Source organism: Danio aesculapii, chromosome 14 (assembly GCF_903798145.1).
Source record: "Danio aesculapii chromosome 14, fDanAes4.1, whole genome shotgun sequence".
Lineage (NCBI taxonomy): Eukaryota > Metazoa > Chordata > Actinopteri > Cypriniformes > Danionidae > Danio > Danio aesculapii.
Window position 1 is genome coordinate 55612294 of NC_079448.1, and position 26391 is coordinate 55638684.

General features: G+C 37.7%; 1 protein-coding gene and 1 long non-coding RNA gene across 3 annotated transcripts in view; both read right to left on the minus strand.

The window, feature by feature from the left end:
* nfkb1 (nuclear factor of kappa light polypeptide gene enhancer in B-cells 1) overlaps positions 1 to 15898 on the minus strand; it is a 62215-nt gene extending 46317 nt beyond the window's left edge. The window contains exons 1-3 of the mRNA XM_056471874.1: positions 15880 to 15898; positions 7096 to 7169; positions 5384 to 5482 (exon numbers count right to left, since the gene is read on the minus strand). Of these exons, the coding sequence (XP_056327849.1) occupies positions 5384 to 5482; positions 7096 to 7169; positions 15880 to 15898 (192 nt within the window). The remainder of the gene's footprint in view (positions 1 to 5383; positions 5483 to 7095; positions 7170 to 15879) is intronic.
* Positions 15899 to 19401: 3503 nt separating this feature from the next.
* On the minus strand, positions 19402 to 25239 carry LOC130240520 (uncharacterized). 2 transcript variants are annotated; one of them, XR_008838779.1, is made up of 4 exons: positions 24818 to 25239; positions 24681 to 24718; positions 21329 to 21363; positions 19402 to 19495 (listed from the first exon to the last, which is right to left on the minus strand). It is a non-coding gene; the product is annotated as an uncharacterized LOC130240520 (long non-coding RNA). The 2 variants fall into 2 exon arrangements; XR_008838778.1 differs by lacking the exon at positions 24681 to 24718 and having other exon boundaries at positions 24818 to 25229.
* Positions 25240 to 26391: the final 1152 nt, after the last annotated feature.

The window sequence follows — 26391 nt, forward strand, 5'->3', positions numbered from 1 at the left end:
ACCAGAGCTCAATCCAATAGTGCACGTTTGGTATGTGGTGGAACGGGAGATTGGCATCATGGATGTGCAGCCGACAAATCTGCAGCAACTGTGTGATGCTATCATGTCAATATGGAGCAAAATCTCTGAGGAATATTTCCAGTAGCTTGTTGAATCTCTGACACCAAGGATTAAGGCAGATCTGAAGGCAAAAGGGGTCCAACCCGGTACTAGTGAGGTGTATCTAATAAAGTGGCCGGTGAGTGTATATAAAGTAGATAAATAAGCTATTATAAGCAAAAGTTATTTAGTTTCTATTAATAAATAATGACAAATAAAAAGCAATAATTAAGTATGAGCAGAGTTTAGGGTTCAGCTGGAAACAGAAGTGTGTGATCAGTGACTCCTGAGATGAATAATAAAGCAGTGTGTCTCTGGCTGATACTCTGCTTCTGTGGTTTCACCGCTTCACTTTCTCTGAGCTCAAATGAGTCACAAACACTAATATCAGAGGAGAAAACACACGACTGAAGATCATCTGAAGAGCAGATCACACGTCAGCGCAGATATGTGCAGAATACACTCCTGTTGAGCAGCAGGTGGAGCTTCTGTCTGATCAATAATCATCATCGACAGTAATCTGAAGGCAGAAACGATTCGGCTGCTGATCAACTATCAGAAACTACTGAGGAGCAACTTGAAAAGCCCAGGATGCACACACACACACACACACACACCCACACACACACACGCACACACACACACACGCACACGCACACGCACACGCACACGCACACGCACACGCGCACGCACACGCACACGCACACGCACAAACACACCCACACACACACACACACACGCACACACAAATGTGCACACTCACAGAACAGGCACTCACACAAAACATACAATCACACACAGAGACACACAAGCACTCACACACAAACAACTGGCACTCAGACAAAACACACACTTGCACACACACATGCGCTTGCAAACACAAACACAAACACACACACACGCTTGTATGGACAATCATGCATGCACACATGGAAAAATGCACACACAAGCACTCTCACACAAACACACACAGAGACACACAAGCACTCACACACAAACAACTGGCACTCAGACAAAACACACACTTGCACACACACATGCGCTTGCAAACACAAACACACACACTCACACAGACACACACACACACACACACGCTTGTATGGACAATCAAGTATGCACACATGGAAAAATGCACACACAAGCACTCTCACACAAACACACACAGAGACACACAAGCACTCACACACAAACAACTGGCACTCAGACAAAACACACACACAAACACACATGCATTCGCATACAGACGCTTGCAGACACAAAACACACACACTCTCACACACACACACGCATGCGCAAACAAATATACATGCATGCACAGATGCAGTCACTAACACGCGTGGACACAGAAGCACTCACGCGAGCACAGACACGCGCACACACACACACACACACACACACACACACACACACACACATACACACACACACACACACACACGCGCACAGAGCTCTTTAATGTGTGTTTGTGTGGGATGAGTGTTGGCGAGTCGCTGCACAGCTCGTTTCTCATCTCTGACGAGTTTTCCCACTAATTACCCCGATGACACACTTAGGAAATTCCCAAACGCGCGCACACACACACACACACACACACACACACACACGAGAACATGATGCTCTGTCTCTCTCTCTGTTTCTCTCTCTCTCTTCTTCAGTGTCTCCTCCGCTGATATCAGCAGGTCAGAGCTGCAGGTGTACAGAAGCTCAGCAGCTGATGATGATAACAGCTAAAACTGCATCACAGAGAGCCATGACATCACTCACTCACTCACTCACTCACTCACTCACTCACTCACTCACTCACTCACTCACTCACTCACTCACTCACTCACTCACTCACTCACTCACTCACTCACTCACTCACTCGCTCACTCGCTCGCTCACTCGCTCACTCGCTCACTCACTCGCTCACTCGCTCACTCACTCGCTCACTCGCTCACTCACTCGCTCACTCACTCCTTCTCCCTTTTTCTTTCCTTCTCTCTCTCTCTCTCTAGCTCTTTCAATCTCTCTCTCTCTCTCTCTCTCTCTCTCTCTTGTATGTTTTCTCTCTGGTTTTCTTTCTTTTTCTCTTTCTATAATTTTATTCCCCTCTCTCTTTCAATCTTTCATTCTTTTCTCGCTCTCTTTCTCTCCATTATTGGCATGACAAATGTATTGCCAAAGCAGTTATAAAGTTTACCTATAAATAAAAGAACATGCATGTGTAAAGGAAAACACCGTAAAAAAAAAAGATGCATATGATTAAATAAAAAATATCAATAATAGATCATATTATCCCATATATATATCACTTTATTATTCACCATATATCATTCATATCATATTTTTCACTTATAATAATAAAAGTAATAATAGATCAGAATAAACTGAACATTTAACAATCGATATTTTAGGATAAAACAGTAATAAAAACAATAATAATCAGTATATTTACAATTAATTTATAATCATCTGTGTGTTTCTTTCTAGAATTGTATTCCTCTCTCTCTTTCAATCTTTCATTCTTTTCTCCTTCTCCCTCTTTCTTTCTTTTTCTAGAATTTTATTTCTCTCTTTCAATCTTTCTTTCTTTTTGTCTCTCTCTCTTTCTCTCATGTTTTATTTATTCCCTTCTCACTTTTCTCTCTCTTTCCTATAATTTTATTCTTCTCTTTCAATCTTTCACTTTATCTCTCGTTTTCTTCTTTCCTTCTCACTTTTCTTCCTTTCTTTCTCTCTTTCAATCTTTCTTTCTTTTTTCTTGTTCTCACGTTCTCTCTCACATTTTCTTTCTTTCTCTTTCACTTTTCTCTCTCTTTTGATAATTTTATTTCTCTCTCTTTTAATTTTTCATTCTTTTCTCTCTTACTCACTTTTTCTTTCTCCTACGTTTTCTTTCTTTCTTACTTTTTCCTCTCTCGCCCTTTCTTTCTTTTTTCTATATATATATATATATATATATATATATATATATATAATAATTTCTTATATTTATACAGCACTTTTCTGGGCACTCAAAGCGCTTTACACATAGGGTGGAATCTCCTCATCCAGCACCAGTGTGCAGCATCCACCTAGATGATGCGACGGCAGCCATTTTGCACCAGACCTCACACTAGCTGAGAGGAGACCAAGTGATGAAGCCAATAGACTGATTTCACGTGACCGCCATTTTTAAAAGCGAAATCGAGGCTGCGGTGGGAAGAAACCTGGAAGTATCATTGGAAGTTACATTGGAACGTTGTGTACTTGGCTGTATATCTTATCAGTGAAGAGACAGTGACACAAATTTATCATTTCACCGCCTTCTGAGTGACCCGAAGGTCCGTTCTGTATAAATGATGAAAATATAAAGGGATATCAGAGCTCATTTTCAGCTAAGTTAAGGGAAACGGCACTAGTTAGCTAACATTTTCTTTCCCAAACACACATTTTAGACACCTTTTATCAAACTCGAGTTAATGAACTGATTCTTTCACTATATTAGACTTGTCACGATACTGAATTAAAACAAAAACTGTCAATTTCCCGCTAACATTTAAAGCACTGTTGATGGCTTTCTTAAAACAGCGCTGATTGGCCATTGTGTTCACGTGCTCAACAGAAATGCTTGTGATTGGCCGAGAAGGTCATCAGTTCACCCTCCGCTGTTTACCGAGCACAAACACAGCCGAGCGATCTGCTTGGGGACTCGACTGACCTTCACGGCTGCTTCGCACCCCAGTCTCCATGTATCTGTGTTTGCACTGGGTGAAGAGCGGTAAACGGAGTGCAAACACAGATACACTGAAGAGTGAAGTGAAGATCATTCGAGTCATCCGCGCTCAGCGGCGTTTCAATGTTAGTGGGAAATAGACGGTTTTAAAACTTCGGTACCCAGACAACACTATTACAGACAACACGAGGGTGTGCTACCAAGGACTGCAGTGTTTATCACTCACCGGGTTACATAGGCTGAAGCAGGAAAGCATCCCCACAGTGTTTACTTGTTGCTATGAACTGAAGCCTAGGAGGACACTTGAGCATATTACTCTTACAGAGATTGTGATGTTGTTTGATGCCAAATTGCTTTTTAATTGTTTAAATTAAACTTACTGAATGATATTAAAGTGATGTTTACACCATTTCTGCATTTTGAAATCTCGGTAACAGCTGGAGGTTTGTAGTCCACAGCATGCTACTGCAATGTTTACAGTGCTGGCCCTATACTTCCGGGTTTCTTCCCACCGCAGCCTCGCTTTAGATCTTTAAAATGGCGGCCGCGTGAAATAAGCGTATTATGATATGGAGAGGGTTAGGAGGCCATGATGGACAGAGGCCAGTGGGCAGATTTGGCCAGGATGCTGGGGTTAAACCTCTACTCCTTTCGAAGGACATCCTGGAATTTGATAAGCACAGAGAGTCAGGAGCTCGGTTTAACGTCTCATCCGAAAGACGGTGCTCACTGAGCAGTATAGAGTCCCCATCACTATACTGGGGCATTAGGACTCACACAGACCACAAGTTGGACGCCCCTGCTGCCCTCACTAACACCACTTCCGGCAACAACCTAGCTTTCCCATGTGGTCTCCCATCCAGGTACTGACCGGGCGCAGCCCTGCTTGGCTTCAGCGGGCGACCATGTGAGCGTTGCAGTGAGCTAGCTGCCATATGGTACATATGTTGTGTACAGTGCTCAGCATATACCAGTTGACCCTTCAGATCTATCTTCTACAGTAGTATTACAGGATGCTGCACAGTAATATATTAGTGCATTTACATTAGATTAGTCAGCAGCAATGACAAAACTGATCAACACATCTAACAAAAAAGATCAGTTCAATAATTATGCACACAAATTAATGAGTTGGTAAAATTATTATTAATGAAATTGTTAATAAAATTGTAATAAACAGGAAAAAAAAATTAAAATCAAGAGAAACAGAAAAGTAGTTTTGGTTTGTTTTTGCAATGACATTGAATTTAAATGTAATGTCTTTCTATTGTTAAAGATCTTCGATGACCAAACTCTTATTTTAATGGATATACCTGTTTAATAATAAACGTTTTGTTTAATTGCACCTAATTAGTGTCTCTATTCACTGAGAAATTACACAGAAATCAAACCCTCAAAAGCAGGTGTAGTCATTTATATTTAATGGTACCATAACGCCATTTTTTGAGGGGGGGGGGGGCAATTCTGATATTGTGCTCAGGTTATTATTTCTTCTTTATTATTATATATATTTTATTTTGGGTTATTTGCATCAACGTTGACAAATCTAATAAATGTTAAATACAGATAAATGAATTCAAACTTTACCTGCACTTGTGGGTAGGACTTGCGGTTCTTCTCACTGGAGGCCCCTGGGAGCCCACCGTGAGACGGGCCCTCACACCCATAGCGGAACCTGAAGCCCCTCTGAAGAGAAGAGAAATTAACTCCGGTTTAATATTGAGCTGATATAGTGAGTGTTATTGCAGTGAGTTCAGATTAGCACATTCATTAATTTCTTTGTTCAATGACTCATTCATTTATTTGTTCATTCATTAAAGGACTCCATTCATTCATTCATTCAAGGACTCATTTATTCATTCATTCATTCGATGACACATTCATTCAAGGACTCATTTAATGACTCACTCACTAATTCAATGACTTATCCATTCAATGACTCACTCATTCATTCATTCATTCATTCATTCATTCATTCATTCAATGACTCAATCATTCATTCGTTCATTCATTCAAGGACTCATTAATTCATTCATTCGTTCAATGACTCATTCATTTATTTGTTCATTCATTAAAAGGACTCATTCATTCATTCATTCATTCATTCAAGGACTCATTCATTCATTAATTTGATGACACATTCATTCAAGGACTCATTCAATGACTCACCCACTCACTCATTCAATGACTAACTCACAAATTCATTCAGTGACTCAATCATTCATTCGATGACTCATACATTCAAGGACTCATTCATTCATTGACTCACTCCTGCATTCATTAATTTGTTCATTCATTCAATGACTCATTCGTTCATTCATTTATTCATTCGATGACGCATTCATTCAAAGACTCATTCAATGACTCATTCAATGACTCACTCAATGACTCACTCAATGACTCACTCAATGACTCACTCAATGACTCACTCACTCATTCATTCATTCATTGACTCACTCACTTATTCATTCATTCAATGACTCAATCATCTATTCGTTTATTCATTCGATGACTCATTCATTCAAGGACTCATTCATTCGTTGACTCACTCCTGCATTCATTAATTTGTTCATTCATTCAATGACTCATTCGTTCATTCATTTATTCATTCGATGACGCATTCATTCAAGGACTCATTCAATGACTCACTCAATGACTCACTCACTCATTCATTCATTCATTGACTCACTCACTTATTCATTCATTCAATGACTCAATCATCTATTCGTTTATTCATTCGATGACTCATTCATTCAATGACTCATTCATTCAATGACTCGTTCATTCAATGACTCGTTCATTCAATGACTCGTTCATTCAATGACTCGTATAATCCTTCGATGACTCGTTTATTCATTCGATGACTCATTCATTCATTTGTTCATTCGTTCAATGAATCATTCATTCATTCGATGACTCACTCATTCAAGGACTCATTAATTAATTAAATAATTAATTCAATGACTTATTCCAGCATTCATTCATTCATTCATTCATTCATTGACTCACTCATTCATTCATTCAATGACTCATTCATTAATTCGATAACTCACTCACTCATTCATTCGTTCATTCATTCATTCATTGACTCACTCACTCATTCATGCTATGGAATAGTACTATAGAAATATATTTCAACAATAAACACAAGTGGAAAAATCTTGTTCTAGCCTGATCTAATATAAATCTAATATTTGAACTATCCCTTTAAGTTAACCCTGATTTCTGGAGAACATTTCTCCAGAGAAAGCATTCGACTACATAAAACTATTTATTGAGAAACATCATACGTGCTTTACCTGTTTTGGTTGTTCTGTGATTTGCAGGCAAGGCCCGTCGACTGCTGGAAGAGACCAAACAAGTTTAAAATTCTCTCATCGATTATTCTGTTCATTTCTGCAGTTATTATCAAGCATCGCTCACATTTACACATCATATCTGATCATAACTGCTTAGTAAACAAACACCCAATAGCGATCATTACACTGATGCCAACACAGCATGTCTTTTATCAACACATTTTTAATTCCCAATTTCTTTTGCCTTAGCCATAATGATAGTACATAATATTTCAGTAGATGCTAGCACTCAGCTCGAAGTGTCATTTAAAGGCTTCACTAGGTTAATTAGGCAAGCGGTTTGTTCTGTAGCCAATCGAAATAAGTTCTGTCTCTAAAGGGAGTCGACACCATTAATATTATTATGTAACTTTCTTTTATTACAGACAAACTATATTACTATGAAAAGGTCCTTGTTTTGTTAAACATCACTTAAGAAATATTTCACAACTAATAAGAGATACACAGGATGGGGGTTAATTATTTTAAAAACAAAGGGAGATATTCTGAAGAATGCTGAACAAACACACAATCAGCAGTTCTTGATCCGAATATTTACATGTCAATGGCTGCGTTTTTCCAGCATTCTTCACAATATCTTCTCTTGTGTGAACAGAAAAATCAAACTAAAAGTTTACAATCACTTAAGTCAGAGTCAATGAATAAATGTTTATTTACATATTTTAGTGAACGGACCCTTTAACAAAGGTGCAGGAAAGCAGAGTCGCAGGGGAAAGTGCGTGCAGCTCATTACCAGGATTTTATTGAGTAATTTACAACACTGAAACATACAATATATCACTTCAAACTATTAAAAACATCAATAATAAATGTTGTTCTCAAAATGTTTATCATCAGAAGATTTCATAGCAGAGATGAAGCTCCTATAATACAATGCAATTTAATTTAATTTAATTAAAATGTTAATTAACATCCAATTTTATACAGTGTAGCGAATACATAATCTGAATTATGACCATATTAATGCATTTGTGATGGTGCCGCAAGTTTATTATGGTGGCTTGAAAAGCCAGCATATTGTTATCTATCAAAACTTCTTCTTCTGAGACTAATTTCTAAGTGTATCTCCTCCTAGGCCTTTCAAGCTACATACTTCAAACTTTCGTCAAACCTTCGAACTGGTCTGACTCGGGTTGCTATATCTTTTCTAACTGATCCGACCTTGGGTTTTCCGAAAAACGACCCAGAAAAATCCCAAAAGTCCCATTGACTTAACATTGGGTCAAACTTTGTGAGCTCATAACTCTGCATCAGACTGTCCTACAGACTTCTAACTGGACTCATTTAACTCAGTCTAGCCAGCAGCCAATAACTGATGACTTTTTAACTTACTAGCCACTCCCTAGCAACCACTTACAGCACCCTAGCAACTGTCCCATAGACTTCCATTGTAAAAGACTCCCATTCACTTAACATTGGGTCAAACTTAGTGAGCTCATAACTCTGCATCAGACTGTCCTACAGACTTCTAACTGGACTCATTTAACTCAGTCTAGCCAGCAGCCAATAACTGATGACTTTTTAACTTACTAGCCACTCCCTAGCAACCACTTACAGCACCCTAGCAACTGTCCCATAGACTTCCATTGTAAAAGACTCCCATTTACTTAACATTGGGTCAACCTTTGTGAGCTCATAACTCTGCATCAGACTGTCCTACAGACTAGAGTCTGGCCTCATTCAACTCAGTCTAGCCAGCAGCCAATCACTGATTACCTTTAAACTTACTAGCCACTCCCTAGCAACCAATTTCAGCACCCTAGCAACTGTCCCAGAGACTGTGACTAGCTATTCTAACACATGCTAACAGTTTAAACTTCCTACTGACATGCTAATCTTGCTAGAAAGGTGCTAGCAACACGATAGTGACATGCTAGTCATGCTAGTAACATGCTAATTCATGCTAACAACATGCTAATTCATGCTAGAAACAAGCTGATTCATGCTAGAATCATGCTAGTAACATACTAATATCATGCTAGTTACATGCTAATTCATGCTAATATAATGCTAGTTACATGCTAATTCATGCTAGAATCATGCTAGTAACCTGCTAATTCATGCTAGTAACATGCTGGTAACTTGCTAATTCATACTAGAATCATGCTAACAACATGCTAATTCATGCTAGAAACATGCTAGTAACATGCTAATTCATTGTAGAATCATGCTAACAACATGCTAATTCATGCTAGAAACATGCTAATCCATGCTATAATCATGCTAGTTACATGCTAATTCATGCTAGAATCATGCTAATTCATGCTAGAAACATGCTAGTTACATGCTAATTCATGTTAGAATCATGCTAGTTACTTCCTAATTCATGCTAGAATCATGCTAGTAACATGCTAATTAATGCTAGAATCATGCTAATTTATGTTAGCAACTGCCTAGCAACCACTCAGAATACTTTAGCAACCGCCTAGCAACAACCAAGAAACATGCTAACATAAATGTACTTATCTATGCAGACTGTTTCAAACTTCATAAAAACTGCTTCAGTTATTTACACTTTAAAACGACTTCAAACTTTTAGACTCGGCTTTTCAAGCCACCATAAAGTTTGTCTTCAAACTTTAATATCTAGTTATAGTTTTGCACTTTATATTTCTTTTTAATTTAGATACTATACTTTTAAATTGAGGAAAATATGAGTGATTGATGAGAAAGTTTAACCTTAATTTTTGGGTGAACTGACCCTTTAATCAAGGTGTAGGAAAGCAGAGTCGCAGGGAAAAGTGTGTGCAGCTCATTACCAGGATTTTAGTGTAATTGCAAGACTAAAACATACAATATATCACGTCAAACTATTAAAAACATCAATAATAAATGTAATTTTAGTTGTTTTCATCATCAGAAGTTAATGCAGTTCACCAAAGCAAATAAACTCAAAACACACACGCTGTTCATTAGCAGATATTACATATTACAGTGGAGAGTTGTGCAGATTTCTCTCTCTGTAGATCACGTGTTTCCACAGAAGCTCAGGCCTCTTCCTCTTCCTGCACACTACTGAGACTCAAAACCACATCCTTGGTGAAGTTCAGCTAACAAAATATCAAATTTAGCCTCTTAAACAGCACTGCTTTACTGTGTTTACTATAATACAATCCACATTAGGACTGCACAATATATAGTGTTACCATGAATATCACAACGTGAGCATTCGCAGCAGTCACATTGAAGGACCTGCAGTGTTAAATCTGGATTATGGTTCATTACTTGCATGTGTGTTTAAGGCCTGTGACTGTATGAGGAATTGAAAAGCATTCATGCATAAGACATCTGACCATTTTGACCATTATTAACCATTATTTTATTGAATTATTTACACAACGAAGACTACAGTGTTATTTTACATTTGATTATTCAATTACTGTATACCATAATAATAATAATAATAATTTTATTATTATTATTATTATTATTATTATTATTATTGATGCGCTTTTCTTAAACTTAAAAAGATATACAACAACAAAAAAATGCAGAGAATCACAAGTTTGCATAAAATACACTTCATAAAACGTACACACACACTCACTGGCCACTTTATTAGGTACACCCGTCCAACTGCTTGTTAACGCAAATTTCTAATCAGCCAATCACATGGCAGCAGCTCAATGCATTTAGGCATGTAGACATGGTCAAGACGATCTGCTGCAGTTCAGAGCGAGCATCAGAATGAGGAAGAAAGGGGATTTAAGAGACTTTGAACGTGGCATGGCTGTTGCTGTCAGATGGGCTGCTCTGAGTATTTCAGAAACTGCTGATCTACTGGGATTTTCACGCACAACAAAGAGGAAATATCCAGTGAGCGGCAGTTCTGTGGGCGCAAATGCCTTGTTGATGCCAGAGGTCAGAGGAGAATGGCCAGACTGGTTCCAGCTGATAGAAAGGCAACAGTAACTCAAATAAGCACTCGTTACAACCGAGGTCTGCAGAAGAGCATCTCTGAACACACAACACGTCCAACCTTGAGGCGGATGGGCTACAGCAGCAGAAGACCACACCGGGTGCCGCTCCTGTCAGCTAAGAACAGGAAACTGAGGCTACAATTCACACAGGCTCACCAAAACTGGACAATAGAAGATTGGAGAAACGTTGCCTGGTCTGATGAGTCTCCATTTCTGCTGCCACATTCAGATGCTCGGCTCACAATTTGGCCTCAACAACATGAAAGCATGGATCCATCCTGCCTTGTATCAGCGGTTCAGGCTGGTGGTGGTGGTGTAATGAAGTGGAGGAAATTTTCTTGGCACACTTTGGGTCCAAATCTGCAGCAACTGTGTGATGCTATCATGTCAATATGGAGCAAAATATCTGAGGAATATTTCCAGTAGCTTGTTGAATCTCTGACACCAAGGATTAAGGCAGATCTGAAGGCAAAAGGGGGTCCGACTCGGTACTAGTAAGGTGTACCTAATAAAGTGGCCGGTGAGTGTTTATTTGATTGTAACTTTAACTTAATTTGACTATAATGCAGTAATGTTCACCTTTTGTAAAGCTGCTTTGTACAAGCGCTACACGAATAAACTTAAATTGAATTGAATAAAATCCCAATAACAAGACAAAAGTCACAGCGCAATAATCAATTACACAATGAAACAAGCAAAAGATTACAAGCATGACAGGGATAATCACAAGTTACAGCTTTTGTCAGTGGCTTTGGTGCATTTCTCACAACACTATTTATATCTGCACAACAGTTCATGCATTTCTCCAAACAGCTAGTGCAAACTGCAAAACCCAGTTGATAACCAGCAGAAGCGCGTCACTTGCTCAAATTGGAGAGCTCATTCCTCAAAAGCAAGTATTGATGTCAAGTATCAGTGTCATCAATATGAAAAGTCCTGACACCACTGTTTATGAACAATATAGTCAGATGGCTGTGATGTTTTCATCATGACGGTTTACTCTGTAAATGTTTCCCAATACAATAAAGTCAGATTTTGGTGACACGTCCTGGAAATGCTCAAGACAGCACTATATACCATTTACACAGCCATTTGAAGACTCCAGTAAAGTTAGACATCACTGTATTTAGTGAGATATCTGAGTACAAGACACTGAATATGTATGTTTAACATGTTTACAGCAGATGCTCTTTGCAATTCTCATTTATTGACAGCATTGTGCAGAAGAATAAACACCCTTATTTACAACAAACACAAAACTTTCTTTGTGTAGATCTGAGCATAACTGTAGACAATACTGCAGTACATATTGGAAATGAACCTACAACATACACCGGTCTGTAAATCATTCATCAAAGTGTTCAATTTAGAAGATATTTTCAGGAAAAATAATAATTTTATAGATGCATTTATTTATAGATAAATTTATAAAATTGGCTTGACAGATTTAGACAACTAGTTCAACATTTGTGTATGTAATGACTCCAGTAATGAAATGAGCACTATTAGTTTAATATGAAATTTACTCTGCGGGCTTCCACACAGGTTTCTGCACCTAGTTTATACACACTATGAACAGCAGCTACGCTAATTATTCTCTTTATTCTCCATTTCCACCTGGGGATACTCTTCCCGAGGCCCTCAGACTATGCAGAGTCACTGATTCAATCCAAGACCAACGACGAGATGATCCCAAGGTTTCCATAATCCTGGACCAGGCCGTATCCTGAGCAGCTACTGTGGTGGTCATGGAAGAGTGGAGAACATGAGACTGATTCCTGTGACGCTCCAGAGACAGACGAGTCTTCGCTGAGGCCAGCTTCCAGCCTCCGCCACTGAGACTGCAGCTCTGCACAAGACGTTTGGCCAGCGGAGAAATTAAAATGGTCGTGCCCAACTGAGCCTGGTTTCTCTCAAGGTTTTTTTTCTTCACTTTCGCCTTTAGTGAAGTTTTTTTTCCCTCTCCGCTGTCTCCACTGGCTTGCATGGTTCAGGATCTGTAGAGCTGCGCATCGTTGGATTTGCTCTTCAATATTTGGACTCTCAGTAGTGATTATTAAACCACACTGAACTGAGCTCAACTGAACTTAAACTCTGAAAACTGAACTACACTGTTTACATTTACTATTTACTGTTACCTTTTATGTGAAGCTGCTTTGACACAATCTACATTGTATAAGCGCTATACAAATAAAGGGGAATTGAATTGAATATGAAATGACTATTCAGCATTCACACGTCTAGGTCATTTTCACTGACATGACATAAGCAGATGATAATGTTATAAACAGCAGAGAGTCGCATTAAAGCCATTGATGCATGTCTAAAAGCATTGGCAATTTGTTGGAAGGAATGAGAAACTGCTACTGATGTGCACAAATGACTAACTGTGTTGAGAAATGCATGAACTGTTGTGCAAATATAAATAGTGTTGTGAGAAATGCACCAAAGCCACTGAGAAAAACTGTAAATGCTTTGCTAAAAAGATGCGTCTAAGGAAGCGTCCGAAAACAATCCAGAGAGACGGCATTCCTGATAATGGCAGGTAATGCACTGCATGATTTAGGCGCACCTTTTATGCAGACGCTCTACACAAGCATCCCAATCAATTTAAAATGATCAACTCTTTCCAAATCAAGTCATCTGGTGAGATTGTCTTCAATATATAAATCACATAATACCAGAAATATTGCAATGTTAGATTAAATAAGATCCAATATCATACAGCCCTAGTCCACATGCATGTGCTTTATTGAGTTCAACATGACAGTGCACATCATGCTTGCAATAATAGCATGCAGCGTCCCAATTCACTTATATGTAATAAAAATATGCGGTGTAGAAACTGTGAATACTTTGAGTGAACAAACTACTTCCTCATTAATGGACTGTTGTATTGCTTAGTTGCAAGCCCAGTCAATCATGCTGACACATCGTGCACATTGGTTTCATATTTAAAGCTCCAGTGAAGTGATTTGAAATTTGCATATATTTTATTTGATGTTTGACAATCTCAACTGAAACATTAAGGCGGGGCTTATATTAGCTCCTCCCCTTTTTTAATGAACAGCCATTAGTGTTTATTTTATCACAGCTCTGCCAAAGAGTGTTTGTGCTCAAGTGCATCAAATGAACAGCCAATGAGAAGAAGGGGGCGGGGCATGCCAGGCAATAGAATGTTAATGCATTACTGTAAGCCTTTCCAGGTCACAGTTTACAGTAAGATCCTATTAGGTAATGTATTTACAAACATGCATTTATTAATCATAGTTCATCATTCACTAATGATCATTAAAATCTGCAGTTGTGCTTGTTAACATTACTGCACTAAGAGCTAAAACAAACTAAGAATGAATGACTTTGCTTTCATTAACTAATGCTAAAAAGATGAATAAATACTGTAATAAATGTTAAGATTAGTGTTTGTTCAATAAATTAATAAACTAAAGTACCCTTATAGTAAGGTGTTACCTATTTTTTTCTGTGACAGGAGATAATTTGAAGAATGTTTCTCTCAAAATTAAAGTCAGTAAGATCCTAAACAAAACTATTTTTATTATGCTTAACACATCAGCAATGCGGTCACACAGGTTTGGCATATTCATTTTTGGGGGAAACTGTTGCTTTAAAGGGATAGTACACACCACAAATTACATTTACTGACTAAGTGTTTCTGTTAAACTCAAAAGAAAGGCAGCACGGTGGCGCAGTGGGTAGCACAATCGCCTCACAGCAAGAAGGTCGCTGGTTCGAGCCTCGTGGAGTTTGCATGTTCTCCTCGTGTTGGCGCGGGTTTCCTCTGGGTGCTCCGGTTACCCCCACAGTCCAAACACATGCAATATAGTGAAATTGGGTAAGCTAAAATCGTCCATAGCGTATGTGCGTGAATGAGTGTGTATAAGTGTTTCCCAGTGATAGGTTGCAACTGGAAGGGCATCTGCTGCATAAAACATGTGCTGGATAAGTTGGCGGTTCATTCCGCTGTGGCGATCCCAGATTAATAAAGGGACTAAGCCGAAAAGAAAATGATTAAATGAAACACAAAAGAAGATATTTTGAAGAATGTTAGAGACCGGTAACCATAGACTATAGTTGTCATGATTGCTGGTGATCTAGCCCTTGCAGATTGCTGGAAAACATTCACCATCTCCCAAACTACAAATCTGCCACTGAACTAAAACTACATTTCCCATTAGGCACCTCACACACACCAGTTCTGGACTGTTCAGTAAGGCCCCGTTTACACTGCCAATTCCCAATTCTGATTTGTTGCTCATATGTGACACGGATCGGATCTGTTTTATGACCGTGTAAACAGGAAAAAAATTAACGCATACATTCGGATATTCAGAGATGGTTTCAGGCCTCCTTCATAAGTGGAAATAAATCAGATATGTGACAATGCGTCTCATATAAGCAGGCAGATCAGATTTATTGAGGCACTCCATTTTGTACGTCATTTAACTACATTAAGCTACATTGTGGTACTTCTCTGCGGTTTAATGACATAGAAGGAAGAGCGTGTGTGGAGACGCTGACACTGAAAACAACAACAACAACAACAACAACAACAGGGGAAACATTGAGAAGGAAAGTGGTCAGTCGCCACAATTTGCTCCCACCAGACCTGAGATCTCTCTCTCATACCCGCTAATTCCTCTAAATTGTGGAGGAAACCATATATAAACCCTACACCGCCTCCTCTGCCTCAAAATCATTTTAAAGTTGGACGAACTTCGCATATTTCACAGAACTAAAAGCAAGACAATTTCTTCCATCGTGATGTGCAGATGCTAGAACTCACCTTCACGCATGCACGGCATCGTAAATTGTATAGCAAGTGTAAACACACGACTCAGATATGGGTCACAATTAAAAGAACGTGTAAACAGACAGGCAAAAAAATCCGATATAGGCAACAAATCAGAATTAGGCATCAAGGCCTGAGTGTAAACAGGGCCTTCGCGTTCCCTTGTCTAGTCTTGCCGTGCTTTTAACCCTTGCCTTGTCTATTGTTGATGTTGTTTTGCCACCTGTATCGACTATTTTGGCAGTTAACACGGCTACTCTTTTGGATTACCCTCATGCTTCTGTTTGCTCCTGCTTTGACCATTGCCTGACTCAGAGTTCATAAACTGCATTTGGACCCTCACCTCCGTTGTCACCCTGACCTTTAGTTGCAATAGTAGGAAAAACCAATACTATAGAAGTCAATAGTTGCATGTTTCCAACATTTTCCAAAATATCTTCCTTAGTGTTCAACAAAAGAAGGTTTGAAACAAAAGAGGAGTAAATAAATGATCAGAATATCATTTTAGGGTGAACTATCCCTTTAAAAAGTGAATTACTATTCAAATGAGCCCCGAACTGTGCTTATCTGACAGAGGGTTTCTCATTCCACCACATGAAGGCGTGCGGATGGGTTTATGATATCCAATGAGGAAGTGAGCAGCGTGGGGGAAAACAGATCTGCTCCTGCAGCACCTACTCATATTGCATCACATTTACATTTATTCATTTAGCACACGCTGCTATCCAAATCAGCAGAGAAGCAACAATATGCTGATGCTGAGACAAGTCTTGGTTAGTTAAGCATCGTGTGTTTGTGTGTGTTAGCTTTTATCTTAGATTATTATAGGATACAGTTTGCTATTTTGGTACAGTGGTTATAGAAAACCCTGCATACTGTACTGTACTTTACTCAGGGTTTCTGCATGTTTCATGCAGTCAAATATAAGACTTTAAGACCTTTTCAGACTAATTAAAGCTCAATTTTAGACTTATACAGGTTTTTCTTTTTTTATTTTCTTCAATAATATAATAGTATCATCAGTTTACAAATGTTTACCTCCTTTTAACATCTCCTTTTCCCTTCCCTCCCCAACAGCAGCAGTGACTAATTAGATGTTGCTATTATAAAGCCAGTATATACAGATAAATAATATAAATTCAATAAATAAATAAAAAAAACACACATACAGAACAAAATAATACTAAAAACAATTGTAAATGAATAAAATTACATAAATACAATATTAATACAATAATAATAATACATAAATAAATCAAATTACACTTCTACCATGAATCTCACCACGATGACCTTATTCATCCTCCAAAACAAGCCAAATCATTTCCCCATCTTCTCTGATGATTTATCAAGTAATCTGTCATTTTTTTAATATGCTGCCACCCTCCCTAATTCCGTAGTCCATTCTTGAAATAAAGATGGACCTGCTGAACGCCATTCCCTCATAATGATTCATCTTCCAATCATAATACTTATTTGATCCCCTCTGACATCTTCACACCAGATCCCAACACATATGGGTCTCCCAGTACATACAATTGAAGTCAACATTATTAGCCCCCCTTTGATTTTTTTTTCTTTTTAAATATTTCTCAAATGATATTTAACAGATTTCCCAGTGATGGGTTGCAGCTAGAAGGGCATCCGCTGCGTAAAACATAGGCTGGATTAGTTGGCGGTTCATTCCACTGTGGCGACCCCAGACTAATAAAGGGACTAAGCCGAAAAGAAAATGAATGAATGTTTAACAGAGCAAGGAAATGTTCACAGTATGTCTGATAATATTTTTTCTTCTGGAGAAAGTCTTATTTGTTTTATTTCAGCTAGAATAAAAGCAGCTTCTAATTGTTTAAAAACCCATTTTAAGGTCAACATTATAAAAAAATGAATGAATGTTTAACAGAGCAAGGAAATGTTCACAGTATGTCTGATAAAAATAGACTTTCTCCAGAAGAAAAAAATATTGTTGTTTGGCTAAAATAAAAGCAGTTGAAATGTTTGAAAACCCATTTTAAGGTCAATATTATTAGCCCCTTTACGCTATATATTTTCTCGATAGTCTACAGAACAAACCATCGTTATATAATAACTTGCCTAATTACCCTAACCTGCCTAGTTAACCTAATTACCCTAGTTAAGCCTCTAAATGTCACTTTAAGCTGTATGGAAGTGACTTAAAGAATATCTAGTCTAATATTATGTGCTGTCATCATGACAAAGAGAAAATAAATCAGTTATTAGAGATGAGTTATTAACACTATTATGATATTTAATGTGTTGAAGAAATCTGCTCTCCGGTAAACAGAAATTGGGGAAAAAATAAACAGGGGGGCGAATAATTCTGACTGACTGTACATTAGGACAAAACGAAAAAGCAGCATCCAGAAACATCCTGAATGTAATTATGCACTTTAACCCAGAATTCCTGCATTTTAGAACAGGAGCACAGGGCATGCATCAAGTCTCCTTCTTCGCTTTCACATCTCCTGCATTCAGTCCTTCAACCCAAGCCTGAAAAGCCTACTCTGAGTCCAATAAAAGCGATTCAAAATGGTTAATTGTATTAAGCGTACTCCTAAATTTCTTGACATTACTTTACAGTTTTGGCAAATTTCGCTAATGTACAATTTAGCTCTTTACTCCAAACTGTTTTAAGAGCAGAAAGGAAACTACTTTACCACTAACCATTTATAATACACTGAAACTTTGTGCCCTCTGCCATAAACTCTACGAATTACTGATAACCTGCAGTCCTCCTCTGGAGCTCGACTACCTGTCTTAAAAGTACTATTTAATAGATGCCTAATCTGTAAATATCTCCAAAACTGATGTGTTGAGGCCAAAATGTTGAGTTACCTGCTTAAAAGACTTTAAATGGTCATTTTCCAAAAGATCCCTTAACGTAAAATCACCATTCTCTATCCATTCCTTCTACAGAAAGGAGATTTTCCAATACACAGCTTGGCCAAATACTTGAGATTGTGCTTAGAAATGGGTTAAACTTGAATGTTTTCGCTATTCTTTTCCATACTGATTGAAGATGTGATGTTACAGGATGAGATTGCACCTTTTGAGGCAGTTTAATGGATGAGCATTGTAGTGGTCTTATACAGGGTTTTTAAATCAGTTTATTAGCAGGGTTATCATGAGGAATCGTATCATTATTTTTTGTTTTTATATTTTTTTAATGGTGAATTTGCTGTAAAATGTCTAATAGCTGTTGTGAATTTCATCTCCTCACAATAAAAAAATTTATATAAAAAATAAGGTTTTACTGAGATGAATTGATGCTGATTGGATGTTTGTGGGCCCGATTGAGTATCTTTACTTGGACAAAGCAAAATTAAGACCTGTTTAAAATGATTTAAGACCAACAACACAACAGTTCAGTGGATTCAACACTTTTTAATCCCTAAAATGTAGTTTTTTTGGTAATTTAAGACATATTAAGACTTTAAAACCCAGCGCACACACAGTTTACTACTCAGAGTAAATGAATCATTATCTTACCTGTCCTCATGATGTTATTGGTGTGGATGGCTGAGAAGGACGTTGGGTCCATGGGGGTCATCCATATTGTGTCCTGAAAAGGGTCATTGGTGTCCAAAAACTACAGAGAGAGAGTCTTATATTAGTACACTAAAACTATTGATTAAAAAACTGTTTAATGAATGTTTTAATTATTTTAAAAATATATTTGTTAATTAAATTAATTAAAAATGTTAACTAGTTTTGTTCAAATTAAAAATTCACAATAAACTACCTGAAACTATAGCAACAGCTGCTGAAAAAATATATATAATTAATTAAATTATATCAGAGATGCCCAACCTAGCAGAGCGGTGGCTCAGTGGTTAGCACTGCCACCTCACAGCAAAAAGGTTGCAGGTTCGAGTCCCGGCTGGGTCAGTTGGCGTTTCTGTGTGGAGTTTGCATGTTCTCCCTGTGAATGCGCTATTGGGGAATTGGGTAAGCTAAAATGTCTGTAGTGTAGGTGTGTGAATTGGTGTGTATGGATGTTTCCCAGTGATGGGTTGTTTATTTATTTATTGCCACATCAGCAACTTATGGCTATTTCGTAGCAAAATGGATATCCCAGTAATGGGTTGCAGATGGAAGGGCATCCACTTTGTAAAACATATGCTGGATAAGTTGGCGGTTCATTCCGCTGTGGCGACCCCTGATTAATAAAGGGACTAAGCCAAAAAGAAAATGAATGAATGAATAAACACTTTCTCAAATATATGCATGCATGTGTGCATTTATAAATATACACAGCACGCACGCACGCACACACACACATTATGTCAAACCAAACTTTTATTTTGGATGCTATTCATATTTGCGCAGCACTATAAACATACTTAACAACATATTTCATTTAAGAGCCAGACTATTCACACTGATGAAACTGAAAACAGACAGTATGATCTATATATGAGGATATTAAACTGATAAACTCTAAAGCACAGCTTGATTTGCTGCTGTGTTAAGGGTGAAATATCAAAACCACAGAGGCAGGAAAAAGGAAAACCTCCTCGGCTTTCTTAGAGACTCTTCCGGTGTGATTCTGCAGTATTTACACAAATTAATATGCTTTAATCATATAATCATGCCTTCATAGATTACAAACAACACAAGATACCTGTTCAACCTGTGAGATAATTACAAGACTCGAGCTTCATGCTGCGTCTCTGTTATTATCAGAGGTGTGTGTAATCAAGATTTTCATAAATAAATGTTGAGGCAAGCTAAAAGTGAAGCTGGAAATGAAGACACTGACTTCCTGATCTTACAGTGGATGATGCATAAGAGAAAAGACTAGATGATGAAATATGGAAGATTGTTAAAGGGGACCTATTACGTCTATTTATACAAGATGTTTAAATGCATGCATCTCTAGTGTGTGTGTGTTTCAGTTGAAAATAGCACACAGATAATGTTTTCTAGCTCTCTGAAACTGACCCCTTTAGGCTTTGATCCTAATTGTGGGGTTTTGGTGACTGTCACTTTAAATGCAAATTAGATTGTGCTCTATTCAGAAGTGGGCGGAGCTACAGACGCCTGTGCATCAGATTGAAAACAGACTTTGCTGTTCATTTGTGCATCATCTAAAACTCCACATCTATAATCCTCTTAGTCTATGTTGACATTATCTTCAGCAGCTCAAACACTCTAATGGCTAATGGACAGACGGCTGCTTCTCACTCAGGGCTGGTGTTGATGCTAATGAGACGGGCACTAGGGGGCGGGGTTTTCCCCCTCTGATGACGCATACAAAGGGAGATCTTATAAAGTCTGATTATAACAAATACAATTAATTCATGTTTACCACTAGAGGATGGATATATTCACACACTGCTGACACACAACATTTTTTTGCATTATAGGGCTCCTTTAAACTGAAATTAATTTCCAAAGGCAGTATAAAATCATTGCTTACCGCAGTGACGTATGGGTCCTCGCCAGCCATGATTCCTGCACAGAAAACAACTAATTAATTGACATTTAAATTGAGGGCGTCAATGTCAAAGTGACAGCCAATCAAATAAAGTAGGTGGGGCTTAACTGTTTACACACACACACACACACACACACCAAACATGCTGCAGCTTTTACTATTGTGTGAAAGAACTAAACATGAAATATTCAACAGCGAAAATGACCAATTTTAATAATCGTTCATGCAAAACTACTGATCTTATTTTGTTCGTTTTATTATTCTGAATTTAAATATTGAATAGCTCATTTAATATATTGGTAGCTGAAATATAATGTAAGTTTATAAGCTTATAAATAGATGTGAATTCAGATTCTGCATTGAATACACAGTCGCTAGTGGAGCTTTGTTTAGCTTTTCTGATTGAATCTTTTAAGTGAATCATTCTTTCTCACTAGTTTATTTTACCTGCAAGTATTTAACTCAGAATAAAAGATCATATTTAGGATACAGAGAGGGATTTATTTATTTATTTCACAAATAAATAAATAAATAAATAAATAGATGTTAATTGGTTTTAAATGTATAAAGAAAACCAAAATGTAAATAAATGTATGTGAAAAAAAAATACTATTTATTTATTTATTTATTTATTTATTTATTTATTCAGTTATTTATTTATGTTTAATGCCATATTAGCAGTATTGGCTTTATTTATGGCAAGACTTGTACAAAATATTCAGTACAAAATTATTTGATTAAAATCATAACTCTCAACCATTCACTGTACAAAAACAACAACAACTTATAAAAAATAATAACAACACTGATAAAAAGATCAATGATAAATATTGTAAAATTCCTCCAGAAGACACCTTTTTAAACACTTCCCTTAAATTATCCTTAATAATCCTGGACCAGGCCGCATCCAGAGCTGATGCTGTGGTGGTCATGGAGGAACGGAGTGCATGAGACTTATTCCTGACAGACCACAATGACGAACGAGTCCCCGCATTTTTTTTCCTCGATGCTGCCGCCACTGGCTTGCTCGATTTGGGACATGTGGAGCTGTGCATGGATGGATTTGCTCTACAGTGTTTGAACCTTCAGCAGGGAAACTTAAACCACACTGAACTGAACTAAACTAAACTTCAGCTTTGGAATCTGGACTTTACTAGAACTATGTAAAGCTGCTTTGACACAATCTACATTGTGAAAAGTGCTATATAAATAAAGAAGAATTAAACTATTTACTAAATAAAATGTTCTCTGATAAAACATACAGTCTATTAAACTGCTTTATCATCAAAATGTTCTTAGACAAGTCATAAATGAGTTTTTCCTTCCCCTTTCAATAAATATCTGTGTCTAAGTCATCAAATGAATAAATAAATAAAATACTATAGCAGTAGTTTGTAGAGCGTGGGTTCAGTGAAAGAGTTGCTGTTCGAACAGCATGTATTTAACGTTACTTCAGCTCAGAATGTTCGAACCGATTCCCAAACAAACACTCGTTTTAGATCCAGAACTTTATCAAATCAGTCTTTCTTCTCAAACTCATTAACATTTACAAACTAATAAACAGCCGAATAACAGTTCACCACAAGCGTATATCAAAAGTCATACTATAGTATCGTTCAAAAACACTACCCTATTTACTATAAATTATGCCTACTACAGTATTTATGTGGAGTTTTTGTGAAAATTAAAGCTTAACTTCGAGATATAAACTTAAATTCTGAGAAAGATAAGTCAGAAACAAACTTACATCTACTATAAATGACTATATATTTGGCCTAGTACAGTACTCTTGAGCTATTATTAAATCAATCTGAACAAATCAGTACTCAAAACATTCATGTGAATTAATCAAAATCTCTAACACCACAACATTACACCTCTCAAACACTAAAGGAAAACAGGCTAAATCAATCATTCATTCAGTAAATCTACACTAATCTATCCCTCGGAGGAATCGTTTGGAAGGGTCGCAGGTATTTAATGTTACTTTAGCTTCGGATGTTCAAACAGATTCACTAAAACTCGATTCAGATCCAAAACTTTATCAAATCAGTCTTTCTTCTCAAACTTCTTTATATTTACAGATGAATAAACAGACAGATAACAGTTCACCACAAGCCTTCATCAAAAGTCATACTGTACTATTGTTCAAATTAGGCCTAATTACAACAGTACAGTATTCATTTATGTGGAGCTTTCCAGAAATGAATCAGTACACAAAACATTCATGTGAATGAAATGAATCAAATCTCAAACACCACTACATTACACCTCTCAAACACTGAAGGAAAACAGGCTAAATCAATCATTCATTCAGTAAATCTACACTAATCTGTCTCCCAGGGGAATCGTTTGGAAGAGTCGCTGTTGTACCAGCAGATATTTAAGGTTACCTCAGCTCCAGATGTTTGAACCGTTTCACAAACAAACACTCGATTCAGATCCAGAAATTTATAAAATCAGTCTTTCTTCTCAAACTTCTTTAAGTTTACAGATGAATAAACAGACAGATAACAGTTCACCACAAGAGTTCATCAAAAGTCATACTGTAGTATTGTTCAAATTAGGCCTAATTCCTACAGTACAGTATTTATTTATGTGGAGCTTTCGTGAAATGAATCAATACACAAAACATTCGCATGAATGAAATAAATCAAAATCTCAAACACCACTACACTACACCTCTCAAACACTGAAGGAAAACTGCCTCAATCAGTCATTCATTCAGTAAATCTAACATTACACTAATCGATCTCCCAGAGGAATCGTTTGGAAGAGTCGCAGTTCGACCAGCAGGTATTTAACGTTACTTCAGCTCCGGATGTTCAAACCGATTCACAAACACTCAATTCAGATTAAAAACTTTATCAAAGCTGTCTTTCTTCTCAAACTTTTTTATGTTTGTAGACAAATAGCAGTTCACCACAAGCGTATATGAAAAGTCATACTGTAGTATTGTTCAAATTAGGCCTAATTACTACAGTACAGTATTCATTTATGTGGTGCTTTCCTGAAATGAATCGGTACACGAAAAATTCGCGTAAATGAATTGAATCAAAATCCCAAACCCCACTACATTACACCTCTCAAACACCGAGGGAAAACTGCCTCAATAAATCATCCATTCAGTAAATCTACATTAATATATCCCTCAGATGAATCGTTTGGAAGAGTCGCAGGTATTTAAGGTTACCTCAGCTCCGGATGTTCGAACCGATTCACAAACAGACACTCGATTCAGATCCAGAACTTTAACATGATCAAAGCAGTCATTCTTCTCAAACTCATGTATGTTTACACAGCAATAAACAGCAGAATAACACTTCACACTCACCACAAGAGTTCATCTAAAGTCTGAACAGTGTCTTTGGCCTGAAGGCAGAAGAAGGAAGTTGTACACAAACGATCACAACAAGCTTTAGATGGCAACACGGACACAAGCATGGCTGAACTGATCTGAGAACAGCTTACCTTCGCTGCCCAGCGCCAAACACACGGATCTGAGGCTGACTTCTCAACTTATTCCTCCATATTGGATCGCTTATGTCAGCGGGTGGAGAGAGAGAGACGGAGAAGCTCCAGCATTTAATGCATTAATGCGTTTTAATCGCCTGTCGCGAAAGATCGCAGTAAACCATGTCGAGATCAACGCGAGGTTTGAATAGACAGCTTGACTTCCTTACTGGAAATTCCCTGTGACGTCACTCCTCATGTTTAACGTGCCCTGCTCTCAATCACGTCCTCTGGCGACCCTCGGTGGCTCATGCTGGAACTTGGTCTCAAATATTGTTTTTGAATATGAACAGGGTGCGAATTACAAGGCGGTTTGGGGTGGTCTGAACACTTAATTAGGGGGTAATTAACGCTTGATCCCCCCTGAAGGACATCAAATCAAGATGAAGGGGGTGTCGTCCCTTTAAAGTACAAATGAAGTCAAAACTAACCACAGGATTCTGTTAGCTCATATTGCTAGTGGAGTTAAGAAACAGTTTCCTCGGATCTATACCTTAATAAGTACACATAGTTAAAATAATAGATATCGTGTATATACATTTGACCACCCCTATAACCGTTCATACCATTGTGAATGCATGCCCTAGTGAAAAAAACAGCTTAAACCAGCCTAGGCTGGTTGGCTGGTTTTAGCTGGTTAACCAGGCTGGTTTTAGAGGGGTTTTGGCCACTTCCAGGCTGGTTTCCAGCCATTTCCAGCCTGGTCTTAGCTGGTCAGGCTGGGAGATGACCATCAAAAACCAGCTTGACCAGCCCAGCCAGGCTGGGAGCCCAGCCAAAACCAGCTATGTCCAGCTTTAACCAGGCTGGTCAAGCTCTTTTTAGCTGGTCATTTTCCAGCTTGACCAGCTAAGATCAGCCTGGAAATGGCCAAAACCCCTCTAAAAACCAGGCTGGTCAACCAGCTAAAACCAGCCTAGGCTGGTTTAAGCTGGATTTTTCAGCAGGGACATGCTCACGCCAAAAATATCAGTTCAGCAGTTTGAATAGGTCTCTACAGCACCATGTGTTCACAAAACATTTTTCTTGTAAAAAGTAACTCAAAACTATACACATAGTTTGTATTTTATCATACATATGCTCACATATGGAAGTTAAACAGTAAAATAATAATAACCGCAGTATTTCAGGGTCATCAGAAGGACTTTTAATTTTCAATAACCATGTTAAAGCGCTTCCGGTGAACTGTTCAAAATCCCTGCGTTTGAGGTCTGTTTTCTTTATAAACACTGATCTTCACTGCCTGATTGATATACAATAAAAAGTGGGTCTCAGAATGTATAAGACGCATTACATTACATTACATTTTTTGCTGTCATGTCTTTAAGACATGAGCATTTATTGTACTCCAGTGTTTTCAATGGAGTTTCTGCGCTGGACTGGTGCCAATGACAGCATGTATCTGTAAATGGCATTTTGTTTTACACTTAATCCTGAAGTCTATTTAACTGGTTATGTTGTAATTACATCACAACATCAATGCTGTAAAAGGAATCGTATGAAAATTAAAAAAAAAAAAAGTCACATTAACC